At 45.6% G+C, this 20,785-nt stretch overlaps 2 protein-coding genes across 5 annotated transcripts in view; one reads left to right on the forward strand and one right to left on the reverse strand.

The window, feature by feature from the left end:
• The first annotated feature begins 5,784 nt into the window (after positions 1 to 5,784).
• RBM8A (RNA binding motif protein 8A) lies at positions 5,785 to 10,190 on the forward strand. Its single transcript, XM_081842546.1, has 6 exons — positions 5,785 to 5,942; positions 6,866 to 6,925; positions 7,984 to 8,061; positions 8,224 to 8,360; positions 9,001 to 9,137; positions 9,811 to 10,190. Exons 1-6 carry the CDS (start codon positions 5,876 to 5,878, stop codon positions 9,854 to 9,856), a joined length of 525 nt encoding a protein of 174 aa, XP_081698672.1. The 5' UTR covers positions 5,785 to 5,875; the 3' UTR covers positions 9,857 to 10,190.
• A 2,627-nt stretch (positions 10,191 to 12,817) lies between these two features.
• LOC309330681 (gonadotropin-releasing hormone II receptor-like) overlaps positions 12,818 to 20,785 on the reverse strand; it is a 64,401-nt gene continuing 56,433 nt past the window's right edge. Inside the window, exons 2-5 of one of the 4 annotated variants that reach the window (XM_081842473.1) lie at positions 20,168 to 20,393; positions 16,796 to 17,938; positions 15,747 to 15,951; positions 12,818 to 13,678 (exon numbers count right to left, since the gene is read on the reverse strand). In XM_081842473.1, the coding sequence (XP_081698599.1) occupies positions 13,194 to 13,678; positions 15,747 to 15,951; positions 16,796 to 17,377 (1,272 nt within the window). In that variant the 5' untranslated portion in view covers positions 17,378 to 17,938; positions 20,168 to 20,393 and the 3' untranslated portion in view covers positions 12,818 to 13,193. Of the gene's footprint in view, positions 13,679 to 15,746; positions 15,952 to 16,795; positions 18,177 to 20,167; positions 20,481 to 20,785 lie in introns of those variants that run through there. The other 3 variants (XM_081842474.1, XM_081842476.1, XM_081842475.1) reach the window with 3 other exon arrangements.

A 20,785-nucleotide genomic window follows, 5' to 3' on the forward strand; every position in this document is an offset into this window, starting at 1 on the left:
ATAAGCACAGCACTTAAAACACTCCTCTTCACTGTTCTCGAACTACTATTAAGGTTTTTATTTAGTTGGTTAATGGCATCTTGTTCTAGCTGGCGTCTTGATTGCAAGGTTCCACAGAGTTTGAGCAGTTCCCTATTGCTGCAAGGGACGGTTGCGCATCACTGTGTAAACTGTTGTTAATGGCTGGCTGTCATGTCACTCCACCCCTAGCACAAGTGGGAGCAACAAACCAAAATCTCTGACATAGCGTTACATTTGAACCAGAGATACTGGGTTGCTTTTCTCTCTCATAAGTAAAATACAACCCATCTAGTTGCGCTTCACGAATGAATTGCGTCGCTTAAAGGAGCTTTCCAGGTTCTAGAGATTTGAGTTACTTTGGGACATTCCACACCAAATCTATGTGCTCTCACAACTCAGATTTTCTTCCAAAAAAAAAAAAAATATGTGTAGATACCTATGAGATAACCTCAAATTAAAATTTTAAGATTTTTTGGTCCAAAATTGGGTGCAGGAGAATTTTTGACAATTTCGATTTTCGCATGATTTAGGCTAATGCACTTTCTGCGTCAGTTTAGAAAAAACCTCCTGTTTTGCTTATTTTTCAACTGATTGGGGTTATTTTGGTATCAAAATAAAGCTAATTGTGGCCTCTTTAAAAATAAGGTATAAAAATGGTATCAAGTGCCACAGAAAAGGGTCACCAACCATTCAAAGTGAATTTTTGTTATTTTATTTCTGGTAAGTTCAATAAGCCATAGCGTGCAAACCACAACTAACGTGTATCAATCTTGAGTCGTGAGAGCATGGTTGAGTATTAAAATCAAGTGATTTGGCGTGGAATGACCCCTTTATAATGAATCTTAATAAGGAGCTCCCAGCCTTTGGCATTTTAGTCTCTCTGTGCTTGCCTCTTGCAGGGAAGGAAGATAGATGAAGTGTTGTTTCTAAGGTGCTCAGCTGATTTAAAAGAAAAATCCCTGACTCATTTTCTTTCCCTACTAGCTTCAGCTTCTTGATGAATGCAGAATCATAGCTGCCAACGTTTTCCTTTTTTTAAGGGAAATTCCCTTATTCTGAATAGGATTCCTCGCAAGAAAAGGGAAAAGTTGACAGCTACGTGCAGAATCCTTTGATTGGGTTGCAGATACCATAGGCTTATCTTGAGTCAAAGGGGGAAGCACTACTTTGTTGTTATGGTTGTATTTGACCTTCATATCAGAGCGCTGGATTCAGTTGGTGCCTCAGAAGGGTCTACTTCCATGATTTGCTTCTGTGAACTGTGATGTGTGCAGTCCACAAATCATGCTATTTTGGTTCATTTCCAATCAAGCAGCCTCCTGTGTCTCGGGAAACTGCATCGGCAGAGTGCTCTGTGAGTTAGCCTGTCACACAATAGCTAGAGCTACTTGTTTGTAAGTGAAGAACTGTGATTGTGGAGCTGCAAGGAGAAATGCCTCTTTGTTCGAGCAACATTAGAAAGTTACAAAAATTTGTAGAATACAAACTTTATATATGTATGCACTTTTATATAAAAAAAGAAACTGAAACTAGGAGCAGGACTCTTAAATAGCAATACTGACTATGTATATAGAGAAAGTTGCTTGAAGCTTCAGAGACAGAAGTGCTCTGCAGATCACGTTTAATATGAGGGAAAGCTGATGTAGATGTAAGGGGGAATCATGTCAGCCACCCAAAAGCCAAGATCACTCATCTGCACTGTGAGTAGAGCATTGCGTGTTCTGTGTCTGACTTTGTTACATCCGCCTGGTAAAGAACTGCCTTCCAAAGCACACCCTTAAGATTTGGGACTAAGACAGTATCATGAACTAGCAAAATGTGATGTTTAAGGATTAAAGGGGGGAAATAAAATAGGTTACAGAGGGGGACTAGGCCTCTCAAGAGTGCTGTGTTGTGACACTTTTGAATAATCTTCCTGATTAACAGTGCAATCTGAGGAAGTCCTGTTGAGTTCAGTGGGGTTTGTTCCCCTTTAAGTGGGTACAGGATTGTAGTTCTAATTGAGCTTGCTTGAGATAATTTTGTTACCACCCAACACTTAAATATCTTATTAAGTTGATACAGTAACAGTACTACTTCCAATTTTCAGTGCATAATTTGAGGTGAAGTTGGGGTTATAATCTACTTTATTAATTGTGAACACAGAACTAGGGGGTGACAGTTACTTCCAGGTTGATGCTAAATCCAGTGGAATCTTTTGTGTACATGGCATTGACTTTATTTTTAAAATTGCATGAGGAAAATAACAGTTGTGGTGAATCTGACTCAGAGCTTTATGTAGTTTACTTACGGGAGGTGGGGAGCTATCCAGAAGCACAACTGTAGGACTGTGTGATTGGGGAAGGGGAGTATTGGGCTAACATTAGTGCCGTTTTGAGTGTTTCCTACCCCAGATTTTCAGGGTCTGACTTGTCATCAGACCTGTTGCACCTTAACCCATGTGCAACAGCATTCCTGTAGCCTTGGGATTAATTGTCATGGTTACACTTTAAAAGCACTTCACTATTTACAGGGTAGAATAAGAGTTTAATCAGAACATCCTTGATGTTGCCTTTCTGGTCTTGACATTGGGCATGGAAGATTGTTTGTAACTGGAAAGAATGAGGAGAGGCAGAAGACAGCTAATGCAAGGCATTAGCTTACCCTTACGGTGAACAAAGATCTTGGATCCCATTGATTCTTTCTACTGAAAGGGAAAATAGCCTGACTTCCTGTAATTCCATCCTGGAAGTCATTTTGTGTTATAATGTGTTTATAGTAATTCTTCTATCTCAGAAGATAATCTTCCAGGGTATTGTCACCAGGAATGATGGAGCTAGATGACCTGCGCACTCGGACTATATTTTAACTAGAACATGCCCTTGAATTGATACTGCCTTGATCAATTTGCCTTGTTCAACACTCAAAGGGCAAAAGACAAAACAGTCTCAGTGCTGACAGCTGTATATGGCAACACATGGTTTGTGATAGTATTGTTGAGTCCTTTTATATGGTAATTAAAACTGACAGGCCGTTGCTTATAATTGTATCTTATAGGAGATTGGTACAAAGTGAAATTGCTGTCTGGGGCCCGAGAGCCACAAAATATTTGAACCAGCGTCAGCAGGTAAAACACCAGATTGCTCCCCCAAGGTTTTTTGTAACTTTCACATGCATACCATTCCTCACAACTGGTATTTGGGTCCTAAAATAATGGTAGTCCTGCAAAATGTGGGTGAGGAGAAAGGGGTGTGTCAGCTGTTAATGCACTTCTGTGTCCTTTGTGTGCTGCTTAGGAATGCAGTTGTATACAGGAATAAGAACTTGGTGCTTCAGGAAGTGTGGGTAGAACGCTCTGAATTGGGCATTAGAAGCTGAGGACAAGGCACACACACAGAGGGATCCAAGTTAAGTCATGACTAACCTGGTTCTGTTGGTTTCAAGTAGACATACTTAGTCTAGATACAACTCTTATGTGTACAGGATTATTTTCCACCTGGGAATCACCTTACTGAAGCTGAGGGCCTTTAGTCTCTTAGCCAAATGGTGTATAAGCAGGTGTATAGTCCTTCAGTGAGGCTTTGCAGTCAGACCTCCAAACAGATACTTCATAACTGTGGGAGCTCAGACTACCACTCTGAGAAAGGGAGAATAGACAAAGGGCTGCAGAAGATATGTGGAGATGGTAGTTGTTCCATAGGGAGCTCAAGAAGTGGCATTATTTTGGCCTCCACACTATGTCCATTTGTATACCTGAAATAATAAATCAGTCTTGTCCTTTATATATATATTTTTATATACAGCTTTGTTTACACAATAGTATTAATGTTGAAATGCATTTATAAAGTTGGCTTATAAATAATCCTTTGACAGTTTGTATATGAATGTCTCACTTGCCTCACTTACTACTTTCTATTAGAAACAAACTATGTACAGGGTTTGAGTTTTTCCTTTCCAAACATGTGGCGCTTGAATTTTCCTTGCGGAGAGACCTGCCTACAGATGTTTGCCTCTGGGCAGGTCCCAGCTGTCACCTATAACCTGATTCCCCACATCCCCTCCTTTTGGTGCTGGTTTTCTGAATAAGCTGCCTTCCTCCTCATCCTCCTCTTCATTCAATATTTCTACTGTCCAGGTTTTCAATGCTGTGTTTTTTTTCTAGTTCAGAGGTTACCATACCTAAAATAGTTCTACATACTGTCTGCCTTTTCTTTTACTATAAGCGATAAAGTCCAGTACTTAATTTTGTAATGCCTAATTTTATACAATAAAATAGCATTTTTTTGAATCTCTGCTCCCCTTGGTTTTTTCCCAGTTAGAAATTCTGCCATTAGATTTGTCCCCAAAGCTTGTTCTGTCAACAAGTTAGAGCCTAATCTGTTAGTTCTCTCTTCCTTCCCCCACCTTCTTAATGATAAGCCTTTGCCATTTGGCTGCAAGAGCTTAAGAGCTCCAGACATCATCCTGTCTGCAAAATTAGTGCATGGATTGATAGTCTAGACTAGAGCATGGGTAGGCAAACTAAGGCCCGGGGGCTGGATCCGGCCCAATCACCTTCCAAATCCAGCCCGCAGATGGTCCGAAAATCAGTGTGTTTTTACATGAGTAGAATGTGTGCTTTTATTTAAAATGCATCTCTGGGTTATTTGTGGGGCATAGGAATTCATTCATTTTTTCCTCAAAATATAGTCCGGCCCCCCACAAGGTCTTGAGGGACCGTCCCCCTGCTGGAAAAGTTTGCTGACCCCTGGTCTAGAGTGGCATTGACATTCAGGTCTGGCTGCCCTTTGTCACTCTTCGTAAACGCATGACCTTTTTTCTTGCAGCGAAAGGGGGAATGCTTTTGGGTGCCCTTCAGTTCTTTGAAACATGCTTCTCCTGGATATGGAAAAGGGGGAAATTACCCCTTCCTCAGCACATTGCTCACTGCTTTTCCTTGAATTTTGAGCTGCATCAGAGGAGCACATGAAAGGTCTAGTTCTTTCACATTAGAAGTCTGTGCTTCCCCCCACCTCCAGGGGCTAAAAGTCATTTAACTCATCTTGCAATATCTTCCCCTTACAAATACTGGTAACACTTAAAGCTCATCTACCTCTCATCTTCCCTTGGTCAAGGTATTTTATAGCCAGCTGTGTAGTACTGTTAGGTCCTCATCCAAAAATGAAAAAGTGGCTTTCTACTCATGGCTGTGGGACTTGCTTATAAATCAAAAGATTGTCAAATTCCTTTGCATTATGTAAATTATTTGCTAGTTACGCTAATTTCTCTAACTCACCTGCACACTTCAGTGGAACATTATTATTTTATTGCGCTTATTTCCCAACTTACTTCTAAAGAGCTCTAGTTGGCATACACATAGTTCTTCCCATTTTATCCTCACAACAACCCTTTGGGGTAGGCTACTGGCCCAAGAGCACCCGGTGCACTTCGTCATCAGGTGTGGATTTGAACCCTGGACTCCCAGGATCTAGTCAGGCAATCTAACCACTGCACCACACTGTCTGGAGAGATAGCCACGGGTAGGGTCCTTCAGAGTCCCCTTCTCCGTGTTAGAAGATCCCGTTCGGTCTTAGTCACACCCCTCACTCTCATTTTACAAGCTGGAGCCCTCTGCCCGCCCCATTTCTCTTTTGGCCCCTCTTCCCACGAGGCCTTGCAACTCTCCTTCCGCCGTCGCGCTCGTATAGCGCCGCAAAGACCTCCTCAAGATGGCGCCCCACGCATCCCCTTTCCCCCGCTTCTTCCCAGAAGCGGGCCTTCAGCCAACCCATGTGCGCCGGCGCCGAGCTCTCCCGGCGTGCACTGCGGTCCTTCCGGCGTCAGGCAGACGGCGAGATTAGCTCCGCCGGCCGAGGAAGACGCTCGAGTGGCCAAGATGGCGGACGTACTGGACCTTCATGAGGCGGGCGGCGAGGACTTCGCCATGGACGAGGATGGCGACGGTAGGGAGAGGCGGGGGGGGGTGGCTGATGAACTCTGACTTTGCTCCTCTCCTGTATTTCCAATAACTTTTTTTAATACTGTGTTTTTGTTGCTGTAACCCGCTCTGGGACCTTGGGGTGAAGGGCGAGTGAATTAATAATAAAATACATGGTTGAGGCCCTAGAGACAGAGAGAAGAAATAAAGCGCTTAGAACAGCTCCGCACTGTAGTCTACTATTATTACCCCTACTTTGCAAAAGGGTCTGTCGTGGACTGTTCCCCCGCCCCTCAAGGTTGCACTGTATTGTTAGGAGACCTTCTTCACAGCCCTGCATCCTTGTTTTGTAAAGGGGGAAAGCTGAGGACAAGGAATAAAAGTCTTACCTAAGGCCAGTTAGTGAGCTTCGTTTGCAGCAGTAGCCAATGTGGTGCCTTCAAGATGTTGTTGGACTGCAACTGCAACATCTTGAAGGCCACACATGAACCTTTTAGGAAAGCTTTCCTTGCAGGGTGGCTTACAAGTAATAGACTAATTACAATATAGAAAACACATGATTAAAAACTTGAGAACATGCTTGCTACAATACAGTAGGTAACAGGTCCATGCTAAATATTAAAACAGTTATGCGATACTTTCCCAATACATTCCTCTACTTCCTTCCGTGGGTTGATTCTGGTGGTGTTTTCTTCCCCAACCCCATTTCATTAGTTGTTTCCCATCTCAGTGGTTTAAGGCAGCCTTTGCTGACCTGGTGCCCTTCAACTACAACTCCCAGCCAGGTGGGCGAAGGCTGCAGTAAGCTGCATCTCGCTCAAGGTTTCCTCCACTCCCAGGTAACATGTGTACATAATGCCTTGGATAGGGCTTGAGAGTGCATGCAGGTAGAGACATGCCACCCATTTAGATAGTCACTTTGACCCAGCCTGTTTGATCTCTCTGCAGAAAGCATCCACAAACTGAAGGAAAAAGCGAAGAAGAGGAAAGGCAGAGGGTTTGGGTCAGGTAAGGTGGCTGCCTCGTGTCTGTTGCTTAGATGTGTGTGTTTATCTCAGAGGTTACATTATTTGATTGTCTTCCCTTCCTTTGTCTGAAAAATATCAGTGGCAGTACAGTGGAACCTCATGTTACGTACTGTCCTCCTTACGAATGCTTCAGGCTACGAGCTCCGCTAACCCAGAAGTAGATGCTCCCGGTTGCGAACTTTGCCCCGGGATGCGAGCTGGAGTTGCGCGCCAGTGGCACGGCAGCAGTGGGAGTTGCCATTAGCAAAAGCGCGCCTCATGTTAAGAACGGTTTCAGGTTACAAACGGACCTCTGGAATGAATTAAGTTCGTAACCGGAGGTACCACTGTATTGCCAGTTGCTTTGATCTGCCGTTGGTTGCCACAGGGGGATCAGTGGGCTGCCAGTTATAGCTGGTCTTGCTGGGTAGCCAGATTTTGTTCTTACCACTGCCCTTAGAGGAAAGGGCATGGTGTTGTTTCCAACCTCACACTGAGTTTTCTCCATAGCCCTGTATAATTGCCCTCGAAGCAGAAAGGGTGTGCTCAACACTCATGCTTAGTTTCCAACTTGCCAGAGTGCAGGAATCACATTCATTGTCCCTGGACAGCTGCAACAGCCAGAAAAAGTGGACAGCCTTATGAGCAGGCTCTCAAGCTGTGGCTGTGAGGGGAGGTGGCTGCTTTCTGGGGGAGTTACTCTGTGGAGTGTTTGACCTCTGGGGGAAGCATTGGAAAGCACAGGGTTGTCATTTTGGAGGCACTCAGAGCCCCTTCCCTGAAGGAGCTTTATTAGGGAACATTGCAGGTGCTTCAGGTGCAGAGTTATACTTTCTAGTTATTGGGACTGAGGATGTGAGATCTGGGTTGTGGTATCCCTGAGGGTGAAGCCTGGGGAAAGCAGTCCCTGCTGCTGATGTGTAATTACATGCCATTAACCTAAAATAAGGGTGTGGGCGTGGGCTTGTTGGGAGGGTTCCACAGCACCGTTAGTGCTTTCTAAATCATATTCTGGTTGCTTTGCTTTTTGTTTCTTTGTGTGTTGGTGCATACAATCAGAGGAGGGTTCCAGAGCCCGTGTCCGTGAGGATTACGACAGCGTGGAGCAAGATGGGGATGAGCCGGGTCCCCAGAGATGTGAGTACGTGTCCAGAGAGCATGTTCTCTCTCCCATGTCCCACCCACCCTAATTGGCCAATGGTAACCTCTCTTTCCTTTGCATGGGGCAGCCCACGTTGAGATGTGTTCCTCCAAGCACAGCTCATGGCTCTTTTTTTGTCCTGCTCTTCGTTGTTACAGCGGTGGAAGGCTGGATTCTCTTTGTCACGGGTGTCCACGAGGAGGCCACTGAGGAGGACATTCATGACAAGTTTGCAGAGTTTGGGGAAATCAAGAACCTCCACCTGAATCTTGACCGGCGGACAGGTTACCTGAAGGTACAGGGGTGGCTGCTTTTGTGTTCCTTCTGGAGATAGTCAAGGAACACACCTTAGTAGTGCATTGCTATAACTACCAAAAGCCTCAGATCTGCTCCCTGTGGCAGCAGGCACAGATAGGTTCTAGAAGCTGGGGGAGCGGGGGCTATCTGCAGGTTTCTCAAAAGAGCCATGGGACATGCACAAAAGGCATTGAAAGGAAAGCATAAGAAGAGGACATTGCTTTTGTCAATATGTTGTTGCATTTTGTCAGCCTTATTTCTTGCCAGTGTGCTTGTCAGTGTTGAATCCTGCTACAGATAAGGTGTCCTGGGATCAATCAGTTAGTCTGACCAGGGGAAGTTTGTTCAGACTGCAGCAGTGGAAGAGAAGGAAAGCAAGGATTCTCCATCAGTTCAACTGAGAGACTAGCAAATTTTGGCACCTAGTGCTCTTGAACTGTTTCCCATTCCATCCAGTTGTGAAAATAACTGTATGACTAAGAATGTGTGCCTGAGTTTGCCTTTTTCCTTCTCCTTCCTGCTCTCTTTTCCTTCTGTGTTATGTTCTTTAGATCTGGCTGAAGAACAGTCTAGAAACCCTTCCAATAAATGTTTGAGTGAATTATGTTTCTTCCCCTGAACGTCCTCGTATTTTACAGGGCTACACCCTGGTAGAATATGAAACGTACAAAGAAGCCCAGGCAGCCATGGAGGGACTGAATGGACAAGACCTTATGGGGCAGCCGATCAGCGTGGATTGGTGTTTTGTCAGGGGACCTCCGAAAGGGAAGCGAAGGTGAGAATTTCCCACTAAGAAGTGGGAGGAAATTGTACATTTTTTTTCTCACAGTAAGCTAAAAGGTGGTGCTTACAGCAAACTAATAATACTACAGCTCTTTTTCTGTCTTCTTTATATGTTAAAGCAGGAAAGCTAAGATGAATTTAATCAAAAGATCTGGCTGTTTTTGCAAAACAATTTGAGCATTATGGAAGACACACTTTACATACCCTTTTCTAATTGTCCATAGTTTTGTATGTGTTCTGTTTTTTGTCTTCACGATCGCTGAGACTCCCTGCCATTGTTCCCAATTTCAGAAAGGGAACTGAGTCTAGGCTGCACAGTGGACTGATTATGCACCACAAGCATGAACTGAACCCAGGGCTAAGGCACTGACACTGATGGGGGGGTGTTCTGTGTAATTGCATAAACAAGATTAAATTGCAAACATTTTTGGCTTTGGGGCTTGCCAGATTCTGGTCTTTTGCTAGCAGCAAGCTCTTTTCTTCAGCTACCACTTCCACACTGTGCTTAGAGTTGTCCTCCATTTGTGGCATGATAAATGGAGCGCAGTTCTCCAGCAGATACTTCATGAGCCTCATCCAGTCTTGTTAACTTTCTCAGCTTTTGCTTATGGAGAGAAACTCAGCATAATTTAATGGACCTCTTTGTCTCTTCTCTTTCCTCTCAGGGGTGGCCGTAGAAGGAGCAGGAGTCCTGACAGAAGGAGGCGCTAGAGGTGGGGAGGGAGGTTCTCCTTTTTGCAATGCTTGTGATGTTAAGTCCTGGCGAACCAGAAGGAAATGCCCCTCTGCACTAAGAGACCATATGCTTACGTCTTTTTCTCTCCCCTCCCCCCCCTTTAATTTCGTATTTACACAGTTTGACTATTTCTTAATTACTCTCAATCTGATGTCTCAGTTTACATGAGATTTCCTGTTATTGGTGTCCTTGGACATACGTCCTCCTGTGTTTTGGTACAAGTCATTGTGCTTTTTTAGTCTTTGAGAAGGGACTGTCTGAAAGCAACGTTCAGAATAAAAAGATTATGGACTTTTTTATATAAAACAATCCTTGCGTTTAACCTTTTTTCCTTTGCTTGGGGGATGTGTTCCAAGGTGGTGGGGCGGCTTCAGAGTGACTATAGTCTAGCACCTCCCCTTTGCTGGGCTGTTAGCCTCTTTTGTGGTTGGATTGTCAAGAGCATCCATAAAAATTCCCAAACTAGCCTTTTTTATCAGTCTGAAATGTTACTAGCGTGCTCACACTTGTCTACGTAAGTCCTTTGTGGCGCATCAAAGGCCCCAGGGGGGGAAAAGCACTGGGGCTCCACATGTTTATGTCACGCAAGTTTGTGTAGATCTAGCAGGTTTTCATTTCTTTCCCGCTATTTTTCCGGTGCATTTTTTTAAAAAGCTTTTGGTTACAGAGCCAGAGAGAATGGGCTGGAACTAAGGGGGTAAGACTTTAAGACCCCCATAATATTCTGCCTGCCCACCACACTTCATCCTGGCTGCCAGAAGTAGGACAATATTTGTTCAAAACAAGGCTGCGCACAATGTCCACAGCTGCCCTCATCTCATTTGTGCATTCATTTCTATTTTATTACATTTTTATCTAACCTTTCCTCTAAGGAGACAAGGTGGCATGTTTATTTCTTCTGTTCCCCTTGTAGCCTCTCAACAACCTAGTAAGGTAGTTTAGGCTGAGTGGCTGGGCCCAAGGCCACCTAGTGAACTTCATAATCGAGTGAGGATTTGAACCCTGGTCTCCCAGGGCCTAGTCTGATGCCCTAAGCACAACACCACAGTGGTCCTCTTGTCATCTCATTCAAGGCAGAAAATCTGTCGGAAAAGATTCATCAGCCTAATTTGTGGAGCATTTTCTTTTTCTTCTGCTGGTCCACTGGGAGAAAACTCTAAAAGCAGCCATAAGTAATGCCTTTTCATTGTTGTCAACCAAAAACTGAAGAAGTGAGTGATTTTCCACAGCCCTCAGATTTACCTTCAGGCTGGATACCAAGTGGGGAGAAGAAGCTAGCGAAGAGAAGGACTAGGTATGAAGGGAAAACCCTTGATTCTAGAGTCGAAGAGTCATTGCTCCTGGGGCATAGATTTTCCAAGGGAGAATAGTCCTTGCTTCTCTTGCCTCTTACAGCCTTTGGTGCTGTGTAAGATCCCTGTCCGCCAATCATGGCATTTAACAAAGACTTGAGCAATGCCCCTTGTTTTTCGTTTTTAGAACAACGGCACAATTCTTAGCTGGGGAGCGTTTTCATCACACGCATGCCTGCATCCTTTTCTCTCCCGTCACTCTGTGCCCCTGCCTTTTCTTTTGTGTTGAACTTGAAAGCTCATTCTCTTGTGATTTCAGTCCCTAACAAAGGTATTGGTCTCTTGTTACTGCTAGACTTAACAGTCGGCAGATGGTATTCAGGGGTGTATCCTCTCTGATACTGCAAGAGCTGTGATTCCTGCATTGCAGGGGATTGAACTAGATGACTCTGGGATCCCTTTCTTATGGTTTTATGGATAAGCTGTTGATGAACAGCTGCTTCAGTGAGGTGTCACAGGTAGCCTTTGGCCACTGGGTGGGGCTGTGGACCAAAACCATGTTCATTAGCAGGAAGGGATCTAGACATGTCTCCTGTTCCGTGCTTGATTGAAGTGACAGCATCTCCTAAAAGACAGCTAGAATGAAGAAAGATCAGCCTGGTTCTAAATTGCTGGGAAGCAGATTTCAGGACACATGCAGCAGGTACTTCCAGATGGTGAGAGGTGTTCAACACGACCAATGAAGGAGAGCTTTCCACTTCCCAAGGCAGCTTGTGCCATTGTCAGTTGACCTGTTCCTGCAGCTGCCTGTGTCAGCAGGGCAAGAGCCAGCAGAGGACTTGGGTGAGTTGCAGGTGGCTGGAGCCAGGATCCTGAAGGAGGAAGGGATGCAATTCTTAGAGCAGATGGGGCTGCAGGGAGAGAGGTCAGGAAAGGCTAGGATGCTGCAGAGGAATCAAGAACCCATGGAGGTTCTGAGGCAGCACAGCAAGGAGGAGGAGAGTAAAGTTGAGAGGCAATAGTCTCAGCAAAGGGCAAAGCCTCCAGGCATTTTATTCCCAGGAGAAACTGGAGGCAGGGGTGGACTTTGGTAATATGGCAAAATTGCTGTCAAAATTTGGTGCCCTCTCACTTTCCATTCTGCAACCCCTCAGCTCACCATCCTAAATCTGATGTTTCTGGAGGTTAGCTATGCAGCTCAGTGTTAAGCTATGGGACTCCCACTGGTGTCAGGGATGGCCACCAACCTAGATGGCTCTGGAAGAGGTTTGGACAAATTCATGGAGGATAGGGCTATTGATGGCTACTTTAGCAGGGTAGGAGAGCTGGGAGGGGGGAATCACATCTGGCAACCAATGCGGCCCTTTGGTTTCAGATAGTACATGGGCAAAAGCCCAAGAAACAAATTTTCATAGCCCTCTAGCGGCTGTAGTGGCTCATTTACCAGAAGTAATGCATTTTGTATTAACTCTGAAAGTGCATACTCGCTTCTGACCAAACTAAGCCTCCTAGAGCACAGCATAAATCGGGAGGCAAGTTAAATGGGCATAAGATGTGATTGTACCATATTACTATTCCTGGGCAACTGCCTTTTTCCATAGCTGCAACACTAGAAGAGAAATAAAGGACAAGAGAGAGGATCCCTCATTGAGAAAATATTCTGTATTTGTTGGTCAGAGATTTGGAGTGTTGACTATTGCCATGGAAGCTCCTCCTGAGCTCGAATCAGGCTGCAACCAGCCACCAAGACAATTTGCCACCTGTAGCAAAGGACAATATGTCGCCTACCTTCCTTGTGCAGAAGTTGACTGAGCTGACAGTTGTCTCTTAGTGCTTGTGACAAGACAGCAGGCTGGTTGGGACTGGCAGCTCCGTCCCCCAACACCTCTGCCTCTGAATAACTGGCACATGAGGCAGCTGCATCACTTTGTCAAACAGTAGTGCCGGCCTTCCACCCAACTCCCAGCAGTGAAAGCAAATCCCAGCAAGTGAGGTAATGGACCATGTTTTATCTACATGTTCAAATGAAGCTCTCCGCCATCTTCTTCCTCTTCAACCCCAGCTTTTTGACCCTCGCCAGCGCCGATTCCGGCTTGTGCTTCTTGGGCTCCCTCAGCTGCCTGGCAGCTCCCCCGCTGATGGTGGAAGCTCGGAAGGAGCCGGTGAGCACGGAAGCTCCCTCCATCTCCTTTTCCCTCCGAGGGCAGCAGCAGGCCTGCCCGCTCTCCATCCGGAAGTGCATAGCGAAGAAGCCGTAGATCAGGGGGTCAAGGCACGCGTTGAAGAGGCCAAAGAGGAAGAGAATGTGGCTGAGGGATGGGGGCACCTGCTCCCTGGTCAGCATCTCTGGGGAGAACCAGTACCACAGGCCGAGCAGGTAGTAAGGAGTCCAGCAGACGACGAAAGTCAGGACAATGACGGCAGACATCTTGAGGGTGCGCATGCGCACCCGAGGAATGTTGTTGTAGGAGCGGCGGAGGTGGAACTCCCTGGACTTTGGTGAAGCTGGAGGAGGAGTAAGACATTGGTGAGAGGCAAAAAGTAAAGGGTCTGGGAGAGGGGAGTTAGGGAGTTGGGGAACATCTTGGCTGTGAGTCCTGCAAGACCTGCTCCCTGCCTTGCTGGCCTCCTTCCACCTTGCTGGGAGAGCAGGTCCCTGCCTGCCTGACTCCAGCTACAAATGTTGAGGCCGCCAAAGAACCAGAAGCCATCTTAGATCAGGCATCCCCAACCTTCGGCCTTCCAGATGTTTTGGACTACAATTCCCATCATCCCTGACCACTGGTCCTGTTAGGGATCATGGGAGTTGTAGGCCGAAATATCTGGAGGGCCACAGGTTGGGGATGCCTGATCTTAGATGCCTCTGGGCTCTTGGGGTGGGGTATTGTTGAGGGTTTTTTTTTTTAAAAAAAACACATTCATTTTGTTTTTCAAATTAAAATTTTACAGTCACACGTCCAACTTACAACATAAAAACAAGATTCCAAGGAATTTCTTGGACTTCCCTCCTCCCCTTTGTGGGTCCTATTGCTAGTCATTTCCTCCTGCATCTTTTATGATAATCCAAAATATTTTACCTCTCCATTGTGTCCAAAATTCACCATTAAACTACAAGTGATATTCCAGTCCTACTAACAATTTTTAACTCTTTACAATGGTTTTTAAGGTAACTTACGAATTTCCCCCATTCCTTGTTAAAATTTTGCTCTTCCTGATTTCTGATTCTTCCAATCATTTTGGCCAATTTTGGCATAATCCATCAATATGATCTGCCATTCTTCTCTGGTAGGGACTTTTTCTTCTCTTCATCTCTGGACCCAGAATTGTTGTGGGTTTTTTGTTGGGGTCACAGTTGGAGATGCTTAATTGATACTAAAATTTGCACCTTTTATTTTTAGAACTTATGGGGGGTGAGTTGTTTGATTTTCTTGTGTATGCTTTGATACAGTTTTATTTCTTGCTTATGACTGCTTCTGTTCTATTTTTGTAACCGCCTTGAGCATTGTTTTAAATATGGAAAGGCGGCATACAAATAAACAGGGAGGAGAGGGCTTATCAGTGGCTACTCAGTCTGACCCTTATGTTTCCCTCCCCTTATGGTTTTGATCTATGGGCTATTATTAAAATGAGGCTGCATTTTAACTTGTATTTTAACTTGTCATCCCCCTATTATGTTTTAATTGTAATTTTACTGGTGTTAGCCACCCTGAGCCCAGCTCTGGCCGGGGAGGGTGGGGTATAAATAAAAATTAGTAGTTATTATTATTATTAGCCTTGATGGCTGTGCTCTACCTCCACCAATTGCGCTGTGGTGCTCGGGTCCTGCTTTCCAGTTCCCCCAGGTTTCTGGTTGGCCACTGTGGGAACAGGATGCTGGACTAGATGGGCAGCTGGCCTGACCCAGCACACTCTTCTTATGTTCTTATGAACATTGATTGATTGATTGAATTTGTGTACCGCCCTATACCCGGAGGTCTCAGAACAAAATCAAAATAAACAAGCTACAAAATATATAATGAAAAGAAAAACAACCCAATAAAACCCCCACAAAAAACCCACATATTAAAAGGGCACAGGATGTCAATCAAATCAACCAAAGGCCTAGTTAAAAAGGAACACTTTTGTCTGGTGCAGGCATGGCCAAACTTGGCCCCCCAGCTGTTTTGGGACTACAACTCCCATCATCTCTAGCTAACAAGACCAATGGTCAGGGATGATGGGAATTGTAGTCCCAAAACATCTGTAGGGCCAAGTTTGGCCATGCCTGGTGCTTAAAGGTGTATAATGAAGATGGCAGGCAAACTTCCCTGGGGAGAGCATTCCACAGATGGGGAGCCACTGCAGAGAAGGCCATCCTCCGGACCTCTCTGGAGCCACAGATCCTTAGACTTCAGCTCCCATCAACCCTGACCAAGGACAATGCTGAATGGGGCTGATGAGACAGCACCATCTTATTTATTAGACTTATTAGTCTTTTTTTAAAAAAACCAAAGCCAAAAGTAACGCTCCTTCACCCACCCCTTCTGGGGAGATATATCAGGAGGATAGTTGGCGCATTGCAGGTTAACCTCACCGCAAGCTTTCTTCATCTTTCTCGAGATCTCCACGAAGATGCGGGAGTAGCAAAGGACCATGATTAGCAGCGGCAGGAGAAAGAGGCAGGAGAAAGTGAACATATTGTAAAGGGTCTCCTGCCAGTGAGCCTGGAAGCTCCCTACGGTGGCGCATTGGATGAAGTAGGTGGGCTGAGACCGGCTGACAGTGTGGAAGACAAACACCTGGAGACGGGACCGTGGGGGGGGGGGAGAGAGAGAGAGAGATCCATCAGAGTGCTCAATCATCTAAAAAAATCCAGCAGGCATCTCAATGTAGTGGCTGCATTCACACAGCAGTTAATTCCATTTCCCCAACTGTTAATTCCCAGATTATATTTGGCTTTCACACAACCATAAAAGCCACATCTGTAAAATTAATGGGATATGTAGCACATGCTTAGCATCCATTTCCATTGGATTTGGTGGCAGGGGGAAAAATGCATTTACAGCCCCCCTTCACCCGGAAAATCGTGGGAGCAAGGTGACAGAATCTGGGGCAGGATACCAGCATGTGGATCTTTCATGCTGTTTTTGTGGGGGAAGAGAAGCAGGCATTGCGGAAAGCGTAGGAGACTAGCGACGTCCAGTGTCACACGTCTGAAGGCACCCTGAGTTTGGCTTTATGATAATTCTTTATTGTCCCATTATCTATGGGTTGTTTTTAGGCGCAAATAATTAATATATTATTCAATGTCAATTCCCTTTTGGAGAAAAGCTATATACTTCCTTTTTATTTTAAAATCCGGAGAAAATAGCATTGGACAACAACCAGCATTGCACCAGTGAGCATAGGATGAAACCTGCTGGATCAGGCCAAGGGCCCACCTAGTCTGCCATCTTGTCGTCACAGTGGCCAATGAGATCCCTGACCACCAAGGTCTTCCTAACCTACCTCACAGGGTTGTTGTGGAGATTAAACGAGAAGCGGGAAGAACTGAATTTGCCACCTTGAACTCCTTGGAGAAAAGGATGGGATATAAATGCATATAATGCATAAATATGTGCCAATAAAATAAATAGCACCTACCTGAGGGAACGCCAGAACCAAACTCAAGACCCAGGCTACAGACAACATGACCTTATTCTTCCTCTTGGCCTCACTGACACTGAGCGGGTGCAAGATGGCTGCCCTGCGGTCCAGGCTGATCACCACAGTAACGAAGGCCGAGGCGTACATGGCCACAAGTTTGAGGAACATGAGAAACCGGCATGCCAGGTCGCCGGCATACCACTGGACAGTGACGTTCCATGCTGCATCCAAAGGCATCACCACAAAGGTCACCAGGAGATCGGCAGCCGCCAAGTTCATGAGGAGAATCCGGAGGTGAGGCCTACGCTGGTACTTCTGGGTGACAGTCCAGAGCACAGCAATGTTGAAGCAGGCAGAAGAGAAGAAGAGGACCACCGTTATGGCAACGCGGACTTTGGCTGCAGTAGAGAAAGTGGGCAGTTGGAAGACCTCCTCTCCCAGAACACTGCCATTGGAGGTCCCCCCATTGGACAAGAGCTCCTCTAGGCCGTTGGGTTTCCATTGACTTTGGTTGGACGTGGTGGGTAGCCCAGAACCCACCATCTTGCTGAGCTTCATCTGGGTGGTGGTGGTGTTCATTGGGCCAGTGTCAAGCTTTCCCGAGATGGAGACGGTGTAATGCCCCAAACAGATACACGGATTCTAGTTGGATGTGGGGTTCCCAATCGGGCTGGACCCCTACCAGTTCCCAGGGAAGCCCTTCTCTTCCAAGACTGGGGCAAATCTGGCAAGTATAGGGCATGGTTCCCTTGTTCAGACAGAGCTTGAGCTACCCAACTCTGCTCCAAATCGAATGGTGGCAAGGTGTCCTTTCTGTTGGGTCAGCTGACCAGCTACACCTTGCTGCCAGGTGAGACCTCTCTTTGGGAGGTCCAGAATCCCTTGTCTTTGATCTTTGTATTTCCAGTCCCAAATACTCTATTAAATAGAAGAGATTTGTCTACTTAATGTAGTTCTAATGTTGTGGCCATGTCAGGAACACACATTTCAGTCAGTGGCCAAGATGGTGCCTTCTCAAGGATTTCTCTGTGGTTTATCTGGCCTCTGGGGGAACAGTTCACAGCCCACACATTTCTTTTCTCTTCAGGGCAGTTTTAGTGCCTCTTACAGCTCTGAAGAAGAAGAGCAAAGCCCAAGAACCTGCAGTGGGGACATAATACAGATCGGCTTAGTATAATTGCCATTTCCACCACTACCACCCTGCTCCCTCCTTCCGGGGGTATTTTAACATGTCGCCTGAAAATCAGTATCTGGTGAATTTAACTTTTATATTTGCCGGGATTTTGACTTAAAACTTTAGGTCTTAAGGGACACATTTTTATAATAATCATAATCATCTCTTGGGACCGTATCCAACAAATTGGGGATTTTTTATTTTTATTTTTATTTTTTTTTGTTTAGAGAAAAGGCAAGTAGGAGGTGGCATGCTGGAAGTGTATAAATTTATTTGTTTCATAAATTTCTTTACGAGCCTTCGCTGGAGGATCACAGGGAGGTGTGCAATAGCAAAACACAAAAATACATAACATAGTAACAAACAAAACCCTCCACTGTAGGCAATCAAAAATGATTCTCCTGGTGCCTAAAGTTATATAACAGGCGCCAGGCGAGCCTCCCAGGGAAGAAGATTCCACAAGCAGGGAGCCACTGCAGAAAAGGCCCGTCTTTGTGTTACAACCGTCTGGACCTCATGTGGATGAGTCAAATGAAGAAGGGCCTCAGATGATGAATGCAGGGTCTGTGTTGGTTCATATGGGGAGAGGTGATCCTTGAGGTATTGTGCTCCTGAGCCATCTAAGGCTTTGTTAGGTTCAAAAGAGCACTTTGAATTGGGCCCGGAAACTAATTAGCAGCTAATGCAATGGGGCCAGGATCGGTGTAATATGCTCAAACGGCAGACATGAGGCTGCTCCTCTCCAGGTAGGGGTACAGCTGGGCCACCAGCCGAAGCTGATGGAAGGTGCTCCATACCACAGAGACCACCTGACCTCAAGCGACAACAAAGGATCTAGAAGTACCCTCAAGCTGTGAACCTGCTTGTAACCCCATCAAAAGCAGGCAACCTCTCATCCATCTGGTCTAGGGAACTGCCCCGTAACAGTGCCTCAGGCTTATCTGGACTGAGCTTCATCTTGTTGGCTCTCATCCAGTCCAGCACTTCCACTGCCTCACCTGCAGATGTAAAGGAAAAGCAGAGCTGTGTGCCATCACCATATTGCTGACAACATGCTTCAGAATTCCAAAAGACCCCACTCAGCAGTTTCAGGTAGATGTTAAACAGCACGGGGGATAAAATGGAACCCTAAGGAACCCCATATTGAAGGCTCCACTAGGCTGAAGAGCACTCCCCAAGCATTTCCCTCAGGAAATGGCCATCCAAGTAGGACCAGAATCGCTGCAAAGCAGTGCCATGTTACCCCCAAATCAAACGCTTCAGGATACCATGCTCGACGGCATTGAAAGCTGCAGAGAGGTCGAGGAAAATTAACGGGGACATATTTCCCCATCTCTCTTCCGACAGAGGGCATCGTACAAGGTGACCAAAGCAGTTCCTGTGCCAAAATGAGGCCTAATAAACCCTAACCGAAACAGATTTAGAAAATTGGTTTCCTCCCAGAGTGCCTGGACCTGCCATGGCATGGGATGGCAGAAGTGGACAGAGGAAAGTTTTGTGTCTCAGAACACTAGAACCTGTGGACATCCCATGAAGCTGAACGCTGGAAGATTTGTGACAGGCAACAGAACACACTTCTTCATATGCAGTGCAATAGTTAAACTTTGGAACTTGCTGCTACAGGAAGCAGCGGTTATTTTCTTATCAATTTTACTAATTTTTTTATTTATTAAATTTTATGCCCTGTCCGTCTGTCTAACTCAGCACTGCCTACTCTGACCGGCAGCATCTCACTTGGTTTTCAGTCGGGGAGATGGCATTGGGAATTGAACTCGGGACCCTGTGCATGCAAAGCCTGAGGGGGAAGAAAGCCTGATGCCCTGGAGATCTGTTGCAAGGTTTCCTGGAAGGGTGCTTCCTTCCTGCGTTCAATAATCAGATACCTCTTTGTGTCTTCCCCAGTTCCTAAACTACCCATCCTGTTGAAGGAAAAAATTAATAGACTCCCAATTAAAATGCAACGCCCATCCTTGAGGTTTTGTCGCAGACACTTCACGCTACCTGCCCACACTGGCGCTTATTTTTAGCTTAGCTGCTGTGGTTTCTAGCTAGCCAGCCGCTGATTTATTGAGTGCAGTCGGAGGAACAATGGAGAGAAGCCTGAGATAAGAGGAACAAGACAGGCCCTGAGCTATTTCCAGCAGCTCCCAGTGGGTATTCAAGCATGCAAAGGGGATACCTCTTTTCCTTCCCACCTGCCTCCTCCTTTGCCAGGGATGTTTCCTGATGAGAGTTCCAGTGGCTGCGAATCCTCATCAAATGCTGGGCTGAAATGAGCAGGTGTTACAGGAATTCTAAGGTCTTTTATATATATAATGAATGTTCATAAATGTACAAGGCAAACACATAAGTATATAAACCACGTATCTGAAATAGTACAGGAGAACAATCCTGAAGCCATTTTGACTCTCCCAAATTGACCTCAAATATTTATCTGCAAGGTGGGAGGAGATGGGAAAAGCTTTCCAATTGTCTTTGGACTGTAGGGGATTACAACTCCCTGTAAATATAGTCTGGCAAGTATCTGCTAATCTGAGCACACTATCAATATGCGTAAGAGATTCAGGAACCAAGTATTTACCATCTGAAAGGAATGGCCATCAGATAAGGAATTATTTGGTATCCTGGCAGACAGGAGAGAAGCAACACACTCAAATTTCTGCTGGGGACCACCTTTTTCTGTGTCGTATGTATGATGTTTTGGGGGTTGGTCTTGAGCTACAGGGTAGGCAATTTCAAAAGTCTGTATAAGAGCTTGCACACCAATGTTCAGCGTTCCTCTCCTCCCTTCCTGCATGGGGAAGTTGGGGACC

This window comes from Podarcis erhardii (genome assembly GCF_964252035.2).
Source record: "Podarcis erhardii genome assembly, chromosome: 15".
In the NCBI taxonomy this organism is placed as follows: Eukaryota; Metazoa; Chordata; class Lepidosauria; order Squamata; family Lacertidae; genus Podarcis; species Podarcis erhardii.